At 38.9% G+C, this 15335-nt stretch overlaps 2 protein-coding genes across 4 annotated transcripts in view; one reads left to right on the forward strand and one right to left on the reverse strand.

Moving 5' to 3' along the window:
* Positions 1-15335, forward strand: part of CADM2 (cell adhesion molecule 2) — a 527339-nt gene that overhangs the window by 159215 nt on the left and 352789 nt on the right. The window lies entirely within an intron of this gene.
* Positions 12601-15318, reverse strand: LOC134399022 (lamina-associated polypeptide 2, isoforms beta/gamma-like). The gene is made up of 3 exons (XM_063126772.1): positions 14868-15318; positions 14741-14826; positions 12601-14054 (listed from the first exon to the last, which is right to left on the reverse strand). Exons 1-3 carry the CDS (start codon positions 15287-15289, stop codon positions 13162-13164), a joined length of 1401 nt encoding a protein of 466 aa, XP_062982842.1. The 5' UTR covers positions 15290-15318; the 3' UTR covers positions 12601-13161.

The following is a 15335-nucleotide window of genomic DNA, read 5'->3' on the forward strand; positions in this document are numbered from 1 at the left end:
AATCAGTTTGTGCATTTTGTTGTTGTTCAGTAACTTAGCATCTGCTCACATCCTAGCTTCTTGATAGTTGTTTTATCTAATGAAAGTACTTCATTGATACAATTGATTCAAGATCTTCCAAGGAAAACAAAATTGCTCAATTATACTCTCCAGAAAGGCTTAATTTGTCATTGTGAATTGCACTGGTCATTGACTACTATTAAATGGAGAAAGGCAAAGGAAGAAGTGATTACGCTCAGTGAACAGGCCATATTAAGTCAGCCCAAGGGTTCATAACATCATACGCATTTTGGAGACGAAAAAAGACTTTGATAGCAGATGACTTAATTATCTGCCACTATCAGTTTGGAATGGCTTTTAAACATGTCCAAAGTGTCTACCAATTTTTTCAGCAAGAGTGACAGCAATTTTTAAAGTAAGGATAAAAATGCAGCAGTCTTTCTGGAATAAAACTATTGACAGACTATGATAAATTACCTTATTATACTTGTTCTCATGACAAATGTACTTGATCAGGGCTTCTACTTGAGAATAGTTGAGCTTTTTCCAGCAGCAAAGCTAGAAAGGAAATGAAAGCTAACTACTAATCAGGGTAATAGATCAACACTTCCACAGACATAACATTTGGAACCTCACCAATTGTTTAGGTCAATAACAAAGCACTTACGTATACATACTGTGAAATGATTCTGAGCATATAACTTGATTTTTATATTCTTTCCTTCACATTTTTTTAATACTTGAGGCCACTTTGCATAGTACTGTGTTTTCATAAACAAACTAACAAAAATGGTTGTGAGGATTGATTCAGACTTAATCATGCTTAGAGTAGACCTATTAGAACTCATTAAATTTGGATGCACAGGGATGATCTCGGGACGATCCCCGGATATACGCCTAGTCTAGCCATGGCCTAAGCCTGGACTGAATCTATAGACAGTACTAGTCAACGCTTCTTAGAAGCAATTCTAGAAAATTAATGTAAATGTCCCCTCTGTCCACATGGCAATGCCTGCAGGGAAGGGTAATTGCCAGGGTATAAGTGAAGGGCAGTGACCTCTGGAGCCTTGTAAAGCTTGAGACTGTGAAATCACCAGTCCACAATAATGGAATTTTGACCAGATATCACATGAGATTTCAGGTGAAAGGCAGGAATTTATCTTATACATGCATAATTCACACCTTGAGGAGTAGCCATTGGTAACAGTTGGCAAGGAAACCCCCTATTTAATTAATGGCACAATAATTATTAATTTGCAGTAACAATCTTTTCATCTAAGAAAACAGTGATATTCCTAAAGAATCAACTGGTTTTATGAATTTGACTGAAGGTTAATTTCAAGACATGAAAAATACATGTAATAGAAAGCATTGCCTTTAACCTTGCTAAATGAGAAATGAAATGCTTGTTTTCCAGTTGGGCCAGGCAGCAACTATATATATTAGATTCTCCAGGGTTCAAAATATGCTGGGTAATTGGGTGAAAAGCTGGTAGGGGTTGTTCCAAGTGACTAGGCACTGAACAGCAGGTGAACATTGCTGATCGATGGCTTTCACTGTTTAGCTTTTCTGTGCAAATGGAGTAAAGTAACAAAGAATATACATTGTGTACACAATTGCTACTCTTGAGATATACTTTAAATGCCAATTAAATACGAATACTTTAAATACCAAATGAAACATTAGGCTTAATCAGTTGACCGTGGTTGGAGAAAATCTTATAATGAAACATCACTTATCAATAAAGCATTTCTTTAAAATGCATTATATAGATGTTTCCGTTATGAATATTTTATCTGATCTATGAATATAAAGAGATAGCAAATGAATATAGACGTTTGTTTGCCTGAATATAGTACATGGTAAAGTTTACTAGTATGATGAAAGCTTGAATCCTTCTCCGTTACAATTTTTTTCCTTGCATAAGTCCCTTTATTTAACTAACTTGTTAATGGTGCAGTCCTTAATAAGTTAAATAAATTCATAGGATTGGGCCTTCAGATAGCTAAACAAGGTTGTAGGAACATTCTTTCTAAAGAGAGTTTAAAGAAAAATACAGCCATAAATGAAAATTGTCAACAAAGCTATTTGAAGGAGTTTATGCAGTCCAGTACTTCAGCTGTCAATTGCTTACCTTTGTTCTGCTTAATTTAGTTTCTTTGTGAACTTCAAAGTCGACTCAAAGTCATGCTCATAGAAAGAAGATTCATGTCACACAAACAGATCTGACCAGTTCAACTGATGTGAACAAATTTGACATTTGTGCTGCATGGAACACTAGTTCCTTACGATTGTTCCAGGGCTTCAGACACAGCCCTGCTGTGCAAGTAGTGTATGCCTTAGTACACTATTGACGTAGACTTTGCTAGAATTGGCTAATAATTATGAGGACAGTTGAGGAGCACAGAAAAAGCAGAACTTTGAAAGCTATAATTGTATTTTAACTGTAACGTGATGGCTAATTGGACAATATTCCTATGATTGTGTTGTTACTTTTTTATCTTAATAGAAGATGTGGACTTGATACCTGTTTGGAGTTATATCAGTCCTGTCAGACTTACCTGAATTTGGTGAGGAGTAGAAAACAAGCATTAAATGTAGGTCTGTTGGAGCCTCAAATTGGCAGCCACCTTCGCTGCCAACAAGTCAGAAATCCTAACATAGGGTAGTATCCAGTGTCAGTACTACTTAAAGTAGACTTATGAAAATGAATGGGGCTTAAGTTTTATTTATTTATTTAAAACTTTTCTTGGCTGCCTTTCGAGGACAGAAGCCCTCAAAAGGGGGCTTACAATAGAATACATAACAATTTAATTTGTTTTTAGCTGTGTATATTTATTGTTCTATATTGTATGATTTTATCTGTATGCCGCCCTGAGATTCTAGTGATATAGGGCAGGATACAAATGTTTTAAATTAATAAATTAATAAATAGTTAAAATATTAAAAGCAATAAAAACATAAACATAAAATAATAGCAATGAGAAACAATAAAAGCCAATAATAAAAACCAGCAAGAACTATGATGGCAATGGCAGCAACAACAGTACTCATATCATGAGAAGGCCACAGTAAATAAAATGTTTTCAAGGCCTTCTTAAAAACCTGCAAGAATAGTGCATGGTGGACCTCCAATGGGCGTTTGTTCCAAAGGTGTGGGGCCACGGCACAGAAGGCACTCTCCTGTGTGATCACCCACCTAATTGCTCTCACAGTTGGGCAAATAAGAAGGGCCTCTCTTTCTGATCTTAAAGTATGGGCAGGCTGATATGGATGAAGACAGTCTTTCAAGTAACTTTGTCCCAAACCATTTAGGGCTTTAAAAGTCCAAAACAGCACTTAGAATTGGACTCAGAAACACAATGGTGATCATGTGATCAAATCACCTTGCCTCCACAAATATTCACATTCTGCACCAGCTGAAGTTTTCGAACAGTCTTCAAAGGCAGCTCCACATACAGCACATTACAGTAGTCCGGTCTGGACATGACTAGTGTGTGGATAACAAGGCAAGGATTGTTTTATCCAGGTAGGTCTGCAACTGGCATACCAGCCTAAGCTGGTAGAAAGCACTCCTGGACACTGTAGCCACCTGGCTTCCCCTCTGATAGCTTAGAATCCAGGAGGACTCCCAGACTGCATACTTGGTCTTTTAGAGGAAGTGCAACCCCATCTAAAATCAGTTTTAAAACTCCATTTGAAGGAGTTGGTTTCCCAACTCACACAGCCTCCTTCTTGTCTGGATTAAGTTTCAGTTTGTTCACCCTCATCCATCCCAAAATCGCCTCCAGACAATTAAGTCAATGGTGACTTACTCAAGTCACATTCATTTCGATGAGTCCACTTTAAGAAGACTAACACTAGATACTGGCCATTGAGTCTTTAAGGAGGTAGAAGATTAGCTATTAGGACTTCACTGTGTAACTCTCACACATTGTTCATGTGTCTCTTGGAGTGTGTATGCTCTCAAAGACCTCTTTGCTTTTCCAAGAAGCTATCTATATAATGCAATCCTCTCCAAATTTATTCAGAAGCAATCCTACTATATTGAATGAAATGTGCCCTGAAGTAAACTTCATTGATTGCAACCCTTATGTATCTATTTTATTGCTTTTTCAAATTAATTATTAAATAAATATTTACATGATATGTTATGATGTACAGGTATTTTACTGTAATTGATATAAATGCATAATAGTCTACTTTTAGAATTTCATAGAATCATAGAATAGCAGAGTTGGAAGGGGCCTACAAGGCCATCGAGTCCAACCCCCTGCTCAATGCAGGAATCTACCCTAAAGCATCCCCGACAGATGCTTGTCCAGCTGCCTCTTGAAGGCCTCTAGTGTGGGAGAGCCCACAACCTCCCTAGGTAACTGATTCCATTGTCGCACTGCTCTAACAGTCAGGAAGTTTTTCCTGATGTCCAGCTGGAATCTGGCTTCCTTTAATTTGTGTCCATTATTCCGTGTCCTGCACTCTGGGAGGACCGAGAAGAGATCCTGGCCCTCCTCTGTGTGACAACCTTTCAAGTATTTGAAGAGTGCTATCATGTTTCCCCTCAATCTTCTCTTCTCCAGGCTAAACATGCCCAGTTCTTTCAGTCTCTCTTCATAGGGCTTTGTTTCCAGACCCCTGATCATCCTGGTTGCCCTCCTCCAGCTTGTCTGCATCCTTCTTGAATTGTGGAGCCCAGAACTGGACGCAATACTCTAGATGAGGCCTAACCAGGGCCAAATAGAGAGGAACTAGTACCTCACGTGATTTGGAAGCTATACTTCTATTAATGCAGCCCAAAATAGCATTGGCCTTTCTTGCAGCCATATCGCACTGTTGGCTCATATTCAGCTTGCGATCTACAACAATTCCAAGATCCTTCTTGTTTGTAGTATTGCTGAGCCAAGTATCCCCCATCTTGTAACTGTGCCTTTGGTTTCTATTTCCTAAATGTAGAACTTGGCATTTATCCCTATTAAATTTCATCCTGTTGTTTTCAGCCCAGCACTCCAGCCTATCAAGATCACTTTGAAGTTTGTTTCTGTCTTCCAGGGTATTAGCTATCCCACCCAATTTGATGTCATCTGCAAATTTGATCAGCATTCCCTGCACCTCCTCGTCCAAATCATTAATAAAAATGTTGAAGAGCACTGGGCCCAGGACTGAGCCCTGCGGTACCCCACTCGTTGCCTCTCCCCAGTTTGAGAAGGTTCCGTTGATAAGTACTCTTTGAGTCCGATTCTGTATACATCAGATGGTTATTATCAAAGAATGTGGATGTACAATCCTAGGAGATGTCTTTCACCCAGGAATTGTATGGAGTTTACTCAAAGAAAAACAGAAGATTGGACTGGATGAAATCATCATTACTGGAAATTAGAATACAGTAATACTCCAACTGCCATCTGTTCTCTCTCTCTCTCTCTCTCTGTGTGTGTGTGTGTGTGTGTGTGTGTGAGAGAGAGAGAGAGAGAGAGAGAGAGAGAGTTCTGTCTATAAGTTAAAACACAATCATAATATATATAAAATATTAATTATAATTATCATTTTTGTGGTGTTCTTAAGCATCAATCAATCAATCTTTATTTTCAGTCAGCAGACCATTATTATAATATGTAAGTACACACATTAATAAAAATATATATGTTGGTAAAAAGGAAGGATACAAAATCTGTAAAAATGCTAATAAATAAATTTAAAGAAATGATCAAACATCCATGGGTGCTCTAATGAGAATAGCCAGATTCAGTACAGCACCATGTACATTGATGGTGCTATATAAATAAATAAATAATAATAATAATAATAATAATAATAATAACTTGCTCAGAAATAGTCCTAAATAATCATAAGAGTAAAAGGAGAAGCCTGTGAAGGTGGGACCTCTAGAATCACACTACAGGATCCACTGAATATTTAGAATGAGACATATGCAGGGTTTATATATGCATAAAAGAATTAACATATAGAGCATTTACTCAAGAGAAACAAAAGAAACAAACTGGCTACAATCCTGAGCCATACTAACTCTAATCCTGGGGCCATTTAGAGGCTAGTGCAACTATATTTCAGAGTGACAAGATAGGCTTAGATTGAATGTGCCACCTTCTCTTTCAGGTTAACTGTTTACTCCCAACTGACAAGTTCCAACTGTCAAATCCCAACAGTCATGAGGCTGTGCTCTCTCCTTCTCCCCTCTGTGATTCTTCATGGTGGAGGGGTCTCCCTCTTGATAGACAGCTCCTCAGGGCTAGCTGCCAAACCTGCCAAGTTACTTTGTTACAGTGTAACGGAGTCCAATCCTAATCATGCTCACATAGAAGTAGACCCTACTGATTCCAATGGGAGTTACTTCCAAGTAAATATACTTAGAACTGCAGCCAAACTCAGGTTGAAAGGTAGTATTATGTGTGTGATGTTGTGAGCTGGCTAAGCACAAATGACTGAACTGGTAATGAAGGAGAAGCTGTGCATCAAGGGCTTCCATTTCCATAAAAGACAATTCAGCATAGTGTGAGATCATCAGTAATCTGCTTTGAAATAAAACAAGGAGCAGGCATCAAATTTCCACTGTAGCATTTTTGTACTTGATACTCCTTTCAAAAGCTCCTGTCAATAAAGTGATGGAAACAAATCAGCCAAACACAGGAAGACACTGTATTCATTTGTCTACACCAACCTTTGTCTTGACGTGGAACTTCGTATCTGAAGGAGGTTGGGGCGCTGGAGCTGGGGAGATACTTCATTAATAATTAACCCATGCATTTTTTGTCTACACAACATATTTTCTAACCATTTATATTAACAGGTCCTTAAATTAATCCAGTTTGTATATTGGAGCTTCCTGTAAAACTGGTAGACATTTATGGCAGCATTTATTCTGAGGTTTTAACAATCCAATACTGTGGCTATTTAAAAAATTGAGCCTGTTATGAGAGAGCTAGCTACAGCCTCAACATTTCAATATGTTTCAGGATAAGAATGAATCTCCTCACATGTTATAACTTTACTATACACTGCAAAAACAACAAATGTATGGATTCAGTTTGTTTGTTTTTAAAGTGTAGTCTGTAAGTGTTATGTAGTGTCAGAATGTTGTCTGTCAAATAGGGATTTAAAGGCCCGCTGCCACGGCATGTTAATAGCCAATCAAACACACGAGGCTGGAGAATGCATTTAATCCAGTTACTTCCGATACTGCAGTATGGGGGCGCTCTGGTTCCATTAAATGGAGGTGCCAAGAACAAAGGAATCTCACAGTATATATAGGCCCTGACTACTAGAGGGTGTTAGTCTCTTTCTAACCTTTCTATTGGTCAGTTCTGGATTAGCAAGTTAAGTTACATTCAATTTTCAAGTTAAGGTGCACAATCTCAATGAGTCATAGGTTACATTCAATGCTCTATTGGTTGGTAAGTTTTTCCCTTTGTCTGCTAGGACATGATGTCCACCATTGAGGAATGCAAATCTGGCATGTAGCCACCCTTTGGCAGAGAAGCCATCTTTTAACCCTTGGCACATTACATTCATCAGAGAGATGAAATTTCTCCCTGGGGCCATCAAGAACAATGGTCCATTTTACTCACTTGATGCTGCTGAGACATTGACAAGCAGGGTTGATAGCAATATCCTTCCACTTATCCATACCTGTGGATGTATCCAGTGTGGAATTAGCACTGCTAGCAAAACAGTTGAGGCTGGGGGACCCATCCAGGACAGATTTGGAACATAGGAGTGGTAGAGGGGGAAGGAAAGGAAGAGAATGGTCCATTGCGCAAGCATGATGTTGAACAGAGACCCTGGTATTCAGAAATACATCATCTCTAAACATTAAGGTTTCAATTTCTACTGTTTGTAATGAGTTCTTCATGAGGACTGCCCCTGCTCACAGTCATTTTAACTGCTTATATATCTCTATCTATCTATCTATATGGTCCACATGCATGAAAGGCAACCTTGGACCAATAGTAACTTCTTAATTCCCCCTATAAAATGAATGTAAAAAGGAATGGGTCTGCTCAGTGCCTGGATGAGACCTGGGAATTATTGTTGAGTAAACTGTTACACAAGAGCTAGCAAAAGAGTTTTCATAATGCACAATTGCAGTGTGTCAGAGGTTGTAGTGTATTGTCTCCTTAGTTAAGGGTCGACAGGAAAAAACAAACATTCTTACCATTCTGAAAGGGTAATCAGGGGTTGGTCATTCTAACAGTCATAAAATAAAAAAATGTTTCACCAATCTTCCTGAAATTTACATGTGCCAGAAGGAAGTATTGGTTTTACATAACCTGAAAATTTCAAGAAGATTGTGAAAGACTGAGGGAAGGAAGGCAGTTTAAAGTAGAAAAGAAAAGAAAAAAATCTTCAACCAAAAATCTTCGGCCAAACACCTTGCCGATTTTTTGGTCCACCCTTTGTGATCATATGTGGGCTTACCTAATTGAATGAATATATTTTATTACGGTCATTGACCAATACCAACAGTACATTTAACAAACACTTTATACAAAATATGTTAACACATTAAAACTACCAACATCTAGAGAGTCAGAGTTCAAAACAATTATATCAACAAATCCATCTAAAATCACAGAGTACACTCGGGCTAAAAAGGTACGGCATGTTATTGCAATTGCACAAAATTTAGCTACTTTATTGGTAATATAGGGAATCTTATCAGAGAGTAATAAGGAAATATAAAATTTTGCAGTTCTACCCGGGTATTTATATAAAATAGGTAGAATAAGATCATCCCTAAGATCCCGATAAAAAGAACAGTATAAAAGTACATGCCTCACCATTTCAACATCCCCGTTATTACAGGGGCATAGGCGGTCTTGGAATGGTATTCCCTGGAATCTCCCCTCCAAAAACTTGGAGGGCAGAACATCAAATCTGGCCAAAGTAAAAGCTTTTCTATAATTTGGGTAAGTCAGATTAGTCAGATATGCACTTGACTCAAAGGTCTTATTTCTTAAGGGACTGGCATAAGACAATGAGCTGACATGCTCTTGCAGTACAATATCCCAGATTCTCTGTTTGACAGCTGCCTTGGCATTTGAATAGCCTAAAGCTATTAAAGCGTTGGGAGAAAATCCCAATAGAGATAACTCCTTACCCAAATACTTTTTCCATTTCGATTGAAAGGAGTCCAACAATATCAAAGGAGCCAACCCAACTGGTAAGAATGTAAGTTTCAACCAATAATTTATCATATGCAATTTGGTACGGGCTTCAATGGGAATTAGACCAGCCTCTAGCCTCAAAGCAGCATTGGACACACAATGAGGTATTGAAAATATAGTTCTTAGAAACTTGGTCTGAATGATTTCTAAAGGGCGGAGGTTATAATAGGCGTACAGCTGAGATCCATATAGCATCTGGGCAATAGTTTTAGCCACAAACACTTGGATCGCGGAAGGGATATGTTGCCCGCCTTTAGTATAAAAAAAACTTATCAGTGCTGCAGTGTTCCTTCATGCATTTGTCACCACATGATTTATATGAGTGAGCCATGATCCTGACGCATGGAACATCATTCCCAAATATTTATAGCTAGCAACCTGCTCAATAGGATTTTCATTAATCATCCATTTATGTTTTATTTTCCTCCTGCCAAAGACCATCACCTTGGTCTTTGAATAATTAATTGTTAGTAGCTCTTCATTACAATATAAATGCAAAGCCCTCATTAAGCGTCTTAACCCAATACTGGTTAGAGATAACAGCACAGCGTCATCAGCATATAAAAGAATTGATAAAGAGCGATTGTTCAGCTTAGGTGGATGGAAGTCGGGGTTTGATAGTCTCTTCACTATTGAGTTAATATAAACATTAAACAAGGTTGGGGCCAAAATACACCCCTGTTTAACTCCATTAGATGTTGGGACAGGTCTTGACAAAACCCCTTCCTTGTTACAATTTACTCGAAGCCTGGTGTTTTCATGCAGACGCCGCATAAGCAGCAATAATCTTCTGTCAATATTAGTGTTCTCAAATTTGGCCCATAATTTATCTCTAGGAATAGAGTCAAATGCTGACTTAAAGTCGATAAATACAGAGAAAAGGGCACCAGCTTTAGGAGAGGCATATTTATCAACTAAATGTTGAAGAACAAAACCTTGATCTATTGTTGATCTCCTGTTCTAAATCCTGCTTGTTCTTCTTCAATAATATTTTCTGCATATAGCCAATCCTCTAATTTATCAAGCAGATGGCGAGCATATAGTTTGCTAATAATACTCAGCAAACTAATAGGTCTGTAATTGGCTGGGTCAGATCTATTCCCTTTTTTATAAACTGGGATGATAATAGCTAATCCCCAGTCGTCTGGGATACATGCTGTATGATCTATCCATGTGAATAAGGAAGCTAAAACAGGTGCCCACCAGTCAAGGTTGGCCTTTAATAGTTCTGAAGGAATATTATCAGGACCTGACGCTTTACCTAATTTTAGTTGATGTACCAGATTGGTAATTTCAGAGATAGATACGGGTGCCCAATCCATCATACCTTCTAGACTCCCCTGAGGTCCCTGGAGATTTCCATTATTCGCTGCATAGATACTCATGAAATGTGACTCCCATACAGTGGGAAGAATACAAGAGTCAAGTTTGACTGTGTTGCTATGCATGCCGCCAGCAATTATTCTCCAGAAAGCAACTGAATCATTCTTTTTAGATGCCATTATTAAACTCTGCCACATATCTTTCTGGGCCTGGTACTTTTTCTTTTTAATTAGAGCTTTATATTTCCTTTTCATCCCAAACCATTCATCAGGGATCCTTGTCAAATTCTGGTCTCTGTATGATCTATATTTAGCCACTAGACTATTTTTCGCCTCTCTGCATTCCCTGTCGAACCAAGATTTCGAAGCAAAGGTTGGATTTCTCCTTACATGTTTATATGTCAGAGAAATCTGTAGGGAGTGAATTAACTCCTCATAAGTCTTTAGAATGGTTTCAATGGAATCAGCTGTTCTGATAGAGGAGCCAAGGTGTAAATAGGGCTCAGTCTTAAGTAGTTGTCTCAAGGAGTTATCATATTTGCCAGACCACTTAATACGGGAAGCTCTGAAATCAACATCATTTAGTGGTGTTGATTCTGTATCTGCATACATTTTTAGATCTCTAATTTCCAAGTTTAGGGCCAAGGGCAAATGGTCACTCTCTGTACGACAGTCAACCTTAAAGCCAGCCACGGCTGATAACAGATTGTAAGATATCATAACATAATCAATTGTGGATGCTCCAAAGTTGGATAAAAAAGTAAATTCTCCCGGTCTGTCGCCCTCCGTATTCCCATTAACAAGGATCAGATCTAAATTATTAATCATGTTCAAAAGGCAAAAGCCAGCATAATTACAGCCATGATCCTTGGAGTATCTGTTTAAAAATAGGTGACCAGGATCAGGTTCAGGGGGCATCATATGAAAACGTGAAAAAAGAGCTTCATCCTTTTCACCTGTCCTGGCATTAAAATCACCAGCAACAATAATCGAGGCTTCAGGATAAAGCAGTAGCAAACTATTAATATAATCCTCCAATTTATGCCACATCATTCTAATTTGTGATTGCAATCGATAAGGGGGTAGGTAGACATTAATAATCAGAAGAACATTTAAACCAAATGTAATTATCAAAGCAGTGGCAAATTGAGAAAGAGGCTTTACATTAGTAATAGAGGCGTATAACTTCGTTGAAACAAAGATACCCAGTCCACCTTTGTAACGACCGCCTCATTCACTCGGGGTTGATTTAAGAATAAAGGATCTAAAACCATCCAAAAACAACTCCTCCTGGGACCATGTCTCTTGGAATAGGAGTATATCAAATTTAGTAACATACTCTACAAATGTCAAATCTCTGACTTTGGTAGACCAGCCTGCTATGTTCCAAGATAGCAACTGGATAACGTTGACAGATCCAGTTGTAAAATTATCAGCCCCCCCTTTTTTTTTTAAGGTTAAAAATAAGTTTATTGCAATTTTGTATAGAATATGCAGTAATAATCAAGATTTCATGTGCTGCAAATTGATACATTCACTTTATATAAGTAATAATCAATACTTAGTAAAAATGAATCGAAGTTATTTGATTGGAAAAAGCAACTGATAACAAATTATGGCAGACTAAAATAGATGCAATCCCTGGACAGTACATTTTAATCTTAGTTTATCACATGAATAACAAATGCCTTTTGAATACCATAAGAATGAAAATTTTGGAATATGAACATTAATGATGCTTCAAACAAAATACAATTGGATTTTTTTAAAAATCTAAAAATGACATTCAATTTACCTATGTAAAAATAGAGTAGGTTTTGCTTGAAAACATAAGCCTTTTGTGCTAAGACTCAAACATTTAAGTCTGCAATTAATTTATGATTTAACATTAGGTAAAAAATGTATTTCAGCTTATTTGATGTAAGTTTTATTTCACACGACTTTACTAATAAATAAGTTTTGCTCTAAGGACACCTATTGCCAATTAGATCAGCAATTATAAGATTAAGCACTAAGATAGGTAACTATGATTAAAAATAGAAGATAGGCTTAAATGGAGTTACTACAGTTAAAACTAAGACAGATACAAAAATGTATACAATAGGTTTACAGTTTCTTTATTAAGATGTTACAGTATTCTACAGAAAATGCTGGATTTCCCATTAAAACTACAATACACTAAACTTAGCTGCACAGTTTCAGCAAAATGCATCCAGAAATGCATTTTCCTTTATTATTTTACCACCTCCATCCCCAGGAACAATAAGCAAAGTTGAGAAAATTTCAGTACAGCATCTTTTTAGTATGAAGTAAAAACATTTAAACACACCTTCACATTTTACTATCACTTTTGCCCATTTTGAGCTTCCAAGCTTGCAAAAAACAAATATACAATCTTAAATGAACATAATGATGTCCACATTAAAAAAAATAAATCCAAGAAGTTCCAGAGAGATCTAAAAATATTACTTATGGCACAAAGTGATCTCCTAAATATGACAAAGGTTAGTGATGTCCATTTATTGTCTTATTTCACTTTCAAATTTTCATGTTGCTATTATCTGTATGCAGTCTCTGAACAGATGAGGAAGGATGAAGACACCTCTACAGTTAAAAATAGGAGACCAAGTTGTGTGTGCCATACAAAAAAAAACCACTCAAACTGTCTCTTCTTCTGCGTTACTACTTATATTACGGAATTGGAATTGGGAGAAAGGATTTCCTTGGTTGGTTTCCATAGATTGATAGACCAAAAATAAGAAGACTGCGACAACAATGAAAAGCAGGATTTTTATCCACAAAGGAATGGAGCGTATTTTAATTGTTGGTTTCTCTGGTTTGATATCTGCTGAGGAAATGTATTTGGGGATATATTTTGATGAATAGGTTTCCTCCAGTCGGAAGTCACTGAGCTCTTTAGGTCGACCAGCAGCTCCCTTGATTGGTCTGTGGCAGCTAGCACTAATTCCTGTAGGTGTTGATGCTTCATACGGGAACATTTCTTTAAGAATATCCCTTTCTACTCTTCTTTCTTCTGCAGAAGTTTTCGCTATCACTTCTGCTGTCATCAATGGTTTCTTTGATGTTCTTCTGGGCAACTCTGAGAAGTCACCGACTGACAGTATAGGATCTGCATGCTTGACATTTCCAGGCACCCTATTGACAACCTGTAGGGTGTTGTTGCTTGAAGCCACTGCAGTATCAGCTATGGGAGTACTCTGTGATATTACTGCATCATGTACTGGCAACGGTACTGTAGTTTCAACCCTTTTCCTTGGTGTCCTTCTGGATACTCTTGCAGATTCCCTAGAAACTGCCTGCAGAAGTCCACTTTTTGAAGATCCACTTCTCCAGAATGTCTCAGTAACTCCATCATGAGAATAGTTCTGGTTATGTTCAGCAATTCTTCTTTGCTTGAGTATTAGTGGGGCCTTTGTTTTACCCTTCAGTGGTTCCCGCTTCTCAAGTTTGAATTCTGCTTTAGGATCTTCTTCGTTGTCACTGTATTGATCAGACTCATCATTTCCATTCTGTTTACTGTTGCGTGTTGGAGAAGGAAGCATAAATAAGACACAGACACATTTGCTGGATTCAACTTGGGCCTCTTTATTAACTTGGTGTAACATCCCTCCCTGGATCTTCATGTGGCTGTGCGGGAATTCTTATCTATGCTAGGCCACCCGGCCTGTTGTTCAGGGCAAGGCACACTTGAAGTGAGCAGCCGGTGCCTCCGGCTGCTCCCTTCTCCGTCACTGCTAAGTGTGGGGTTACAGCCCTGTTCCACCCCCACTCCCCATCATCACGACAGGAAGTAGATGGAACTGGGTGGGTAACCAAAGGCATTCCATATCCCGGCGCTTACCATCCCTATGTGACGCTTACAATTCCCGCACATCCCTGCCACTAATTCACCTATTTATACACCCATCTCCTAATACCTCCAGTACGAAGTAGGCAAAAACCCCGTAGGGAAAAAATTCCTACTCAGCCCATCCTCCAAAGGAAGCGACTGGCTAATCCCATACTAGAAGAGGGAGGGAGGGTGGGTCAGCGACCAGAAAGAGGCCAAACCTTGGTGCGGGCTACATACATCAAGCAGCCCCACCCGGCAATCACGTGGCCCAGTTGCTGGGCGGACAAACTCCTGTTGCTGAGGTGCTCATTTCGCTCCTCCCCCAACGCAACGGCTGGCTCACGCCCAAACATGCTGTTGGGCGTTGCCAGATTTTTCTGCAGATGAAGAAACTGTTGGTGTAGGTATGAAAGAACTTAGCTCTTGGCCCGGTTCTTTCAACTTCAGTAATTTCTTCTCATAGAGCTTCCTAGTAGTTTATTTATTTATTTATTTATTACATTTTTATACCGCCCAATAGCCGAAGCTCTCTGGGCGGTAGTAGTTGCCACAATAGGACCTGGATTCACACCATATCTCAGAAGTTGATCTTTGAGTTCCTCATTACTGAGTTCTGTTACATCTATATCATCCTGCTCTTCAGGCCTCGGTTTGTCTGTTTTCTTTGTTGCTTTCCGGCCCACGGTGACCATAGCGCCGCCGCCGCCTCTGTTCCTGGCGGCGACCGGGGTAGGCTCCCGCTCCTCGTCACTGGAGAAGTCTAGCTGCAAAGGGGCTCCAGGCGTGTTGCGGGCGGTGAGGTGCTGAAGGTAGAGCTGCACATACACGTCCTTGCGCTGCTCACCGCCCGGCAGGCTCACATTGTTGCCGATCAACTCGCTCTTCAGCCTCTCCTTGTTGAGCACCGACGGATCCGCCAGGAACTCGGGCATCGCCAGACTCGGGCTCTTGTCGCCGCCCTCCCAAGAGACAGCGAGA

Source organism: Elgaria multicarinata, chromosome 5 (assembly GCF_023053635.1).
Source record: "Elgaria multicarinata webbii isolate HBS135686 ecotype San Diego chromosome 5, rElgMul1.1.pri, whole genome shotgun sequence".
In the NCBI taxonomy this organism is placed as follows: domain Eukaryota; kingdom Metazoa; phylum Chordata; class Lepidosauria; order Squamata; family Anguidae; genus Elgaria; species Elgaria multicarinata.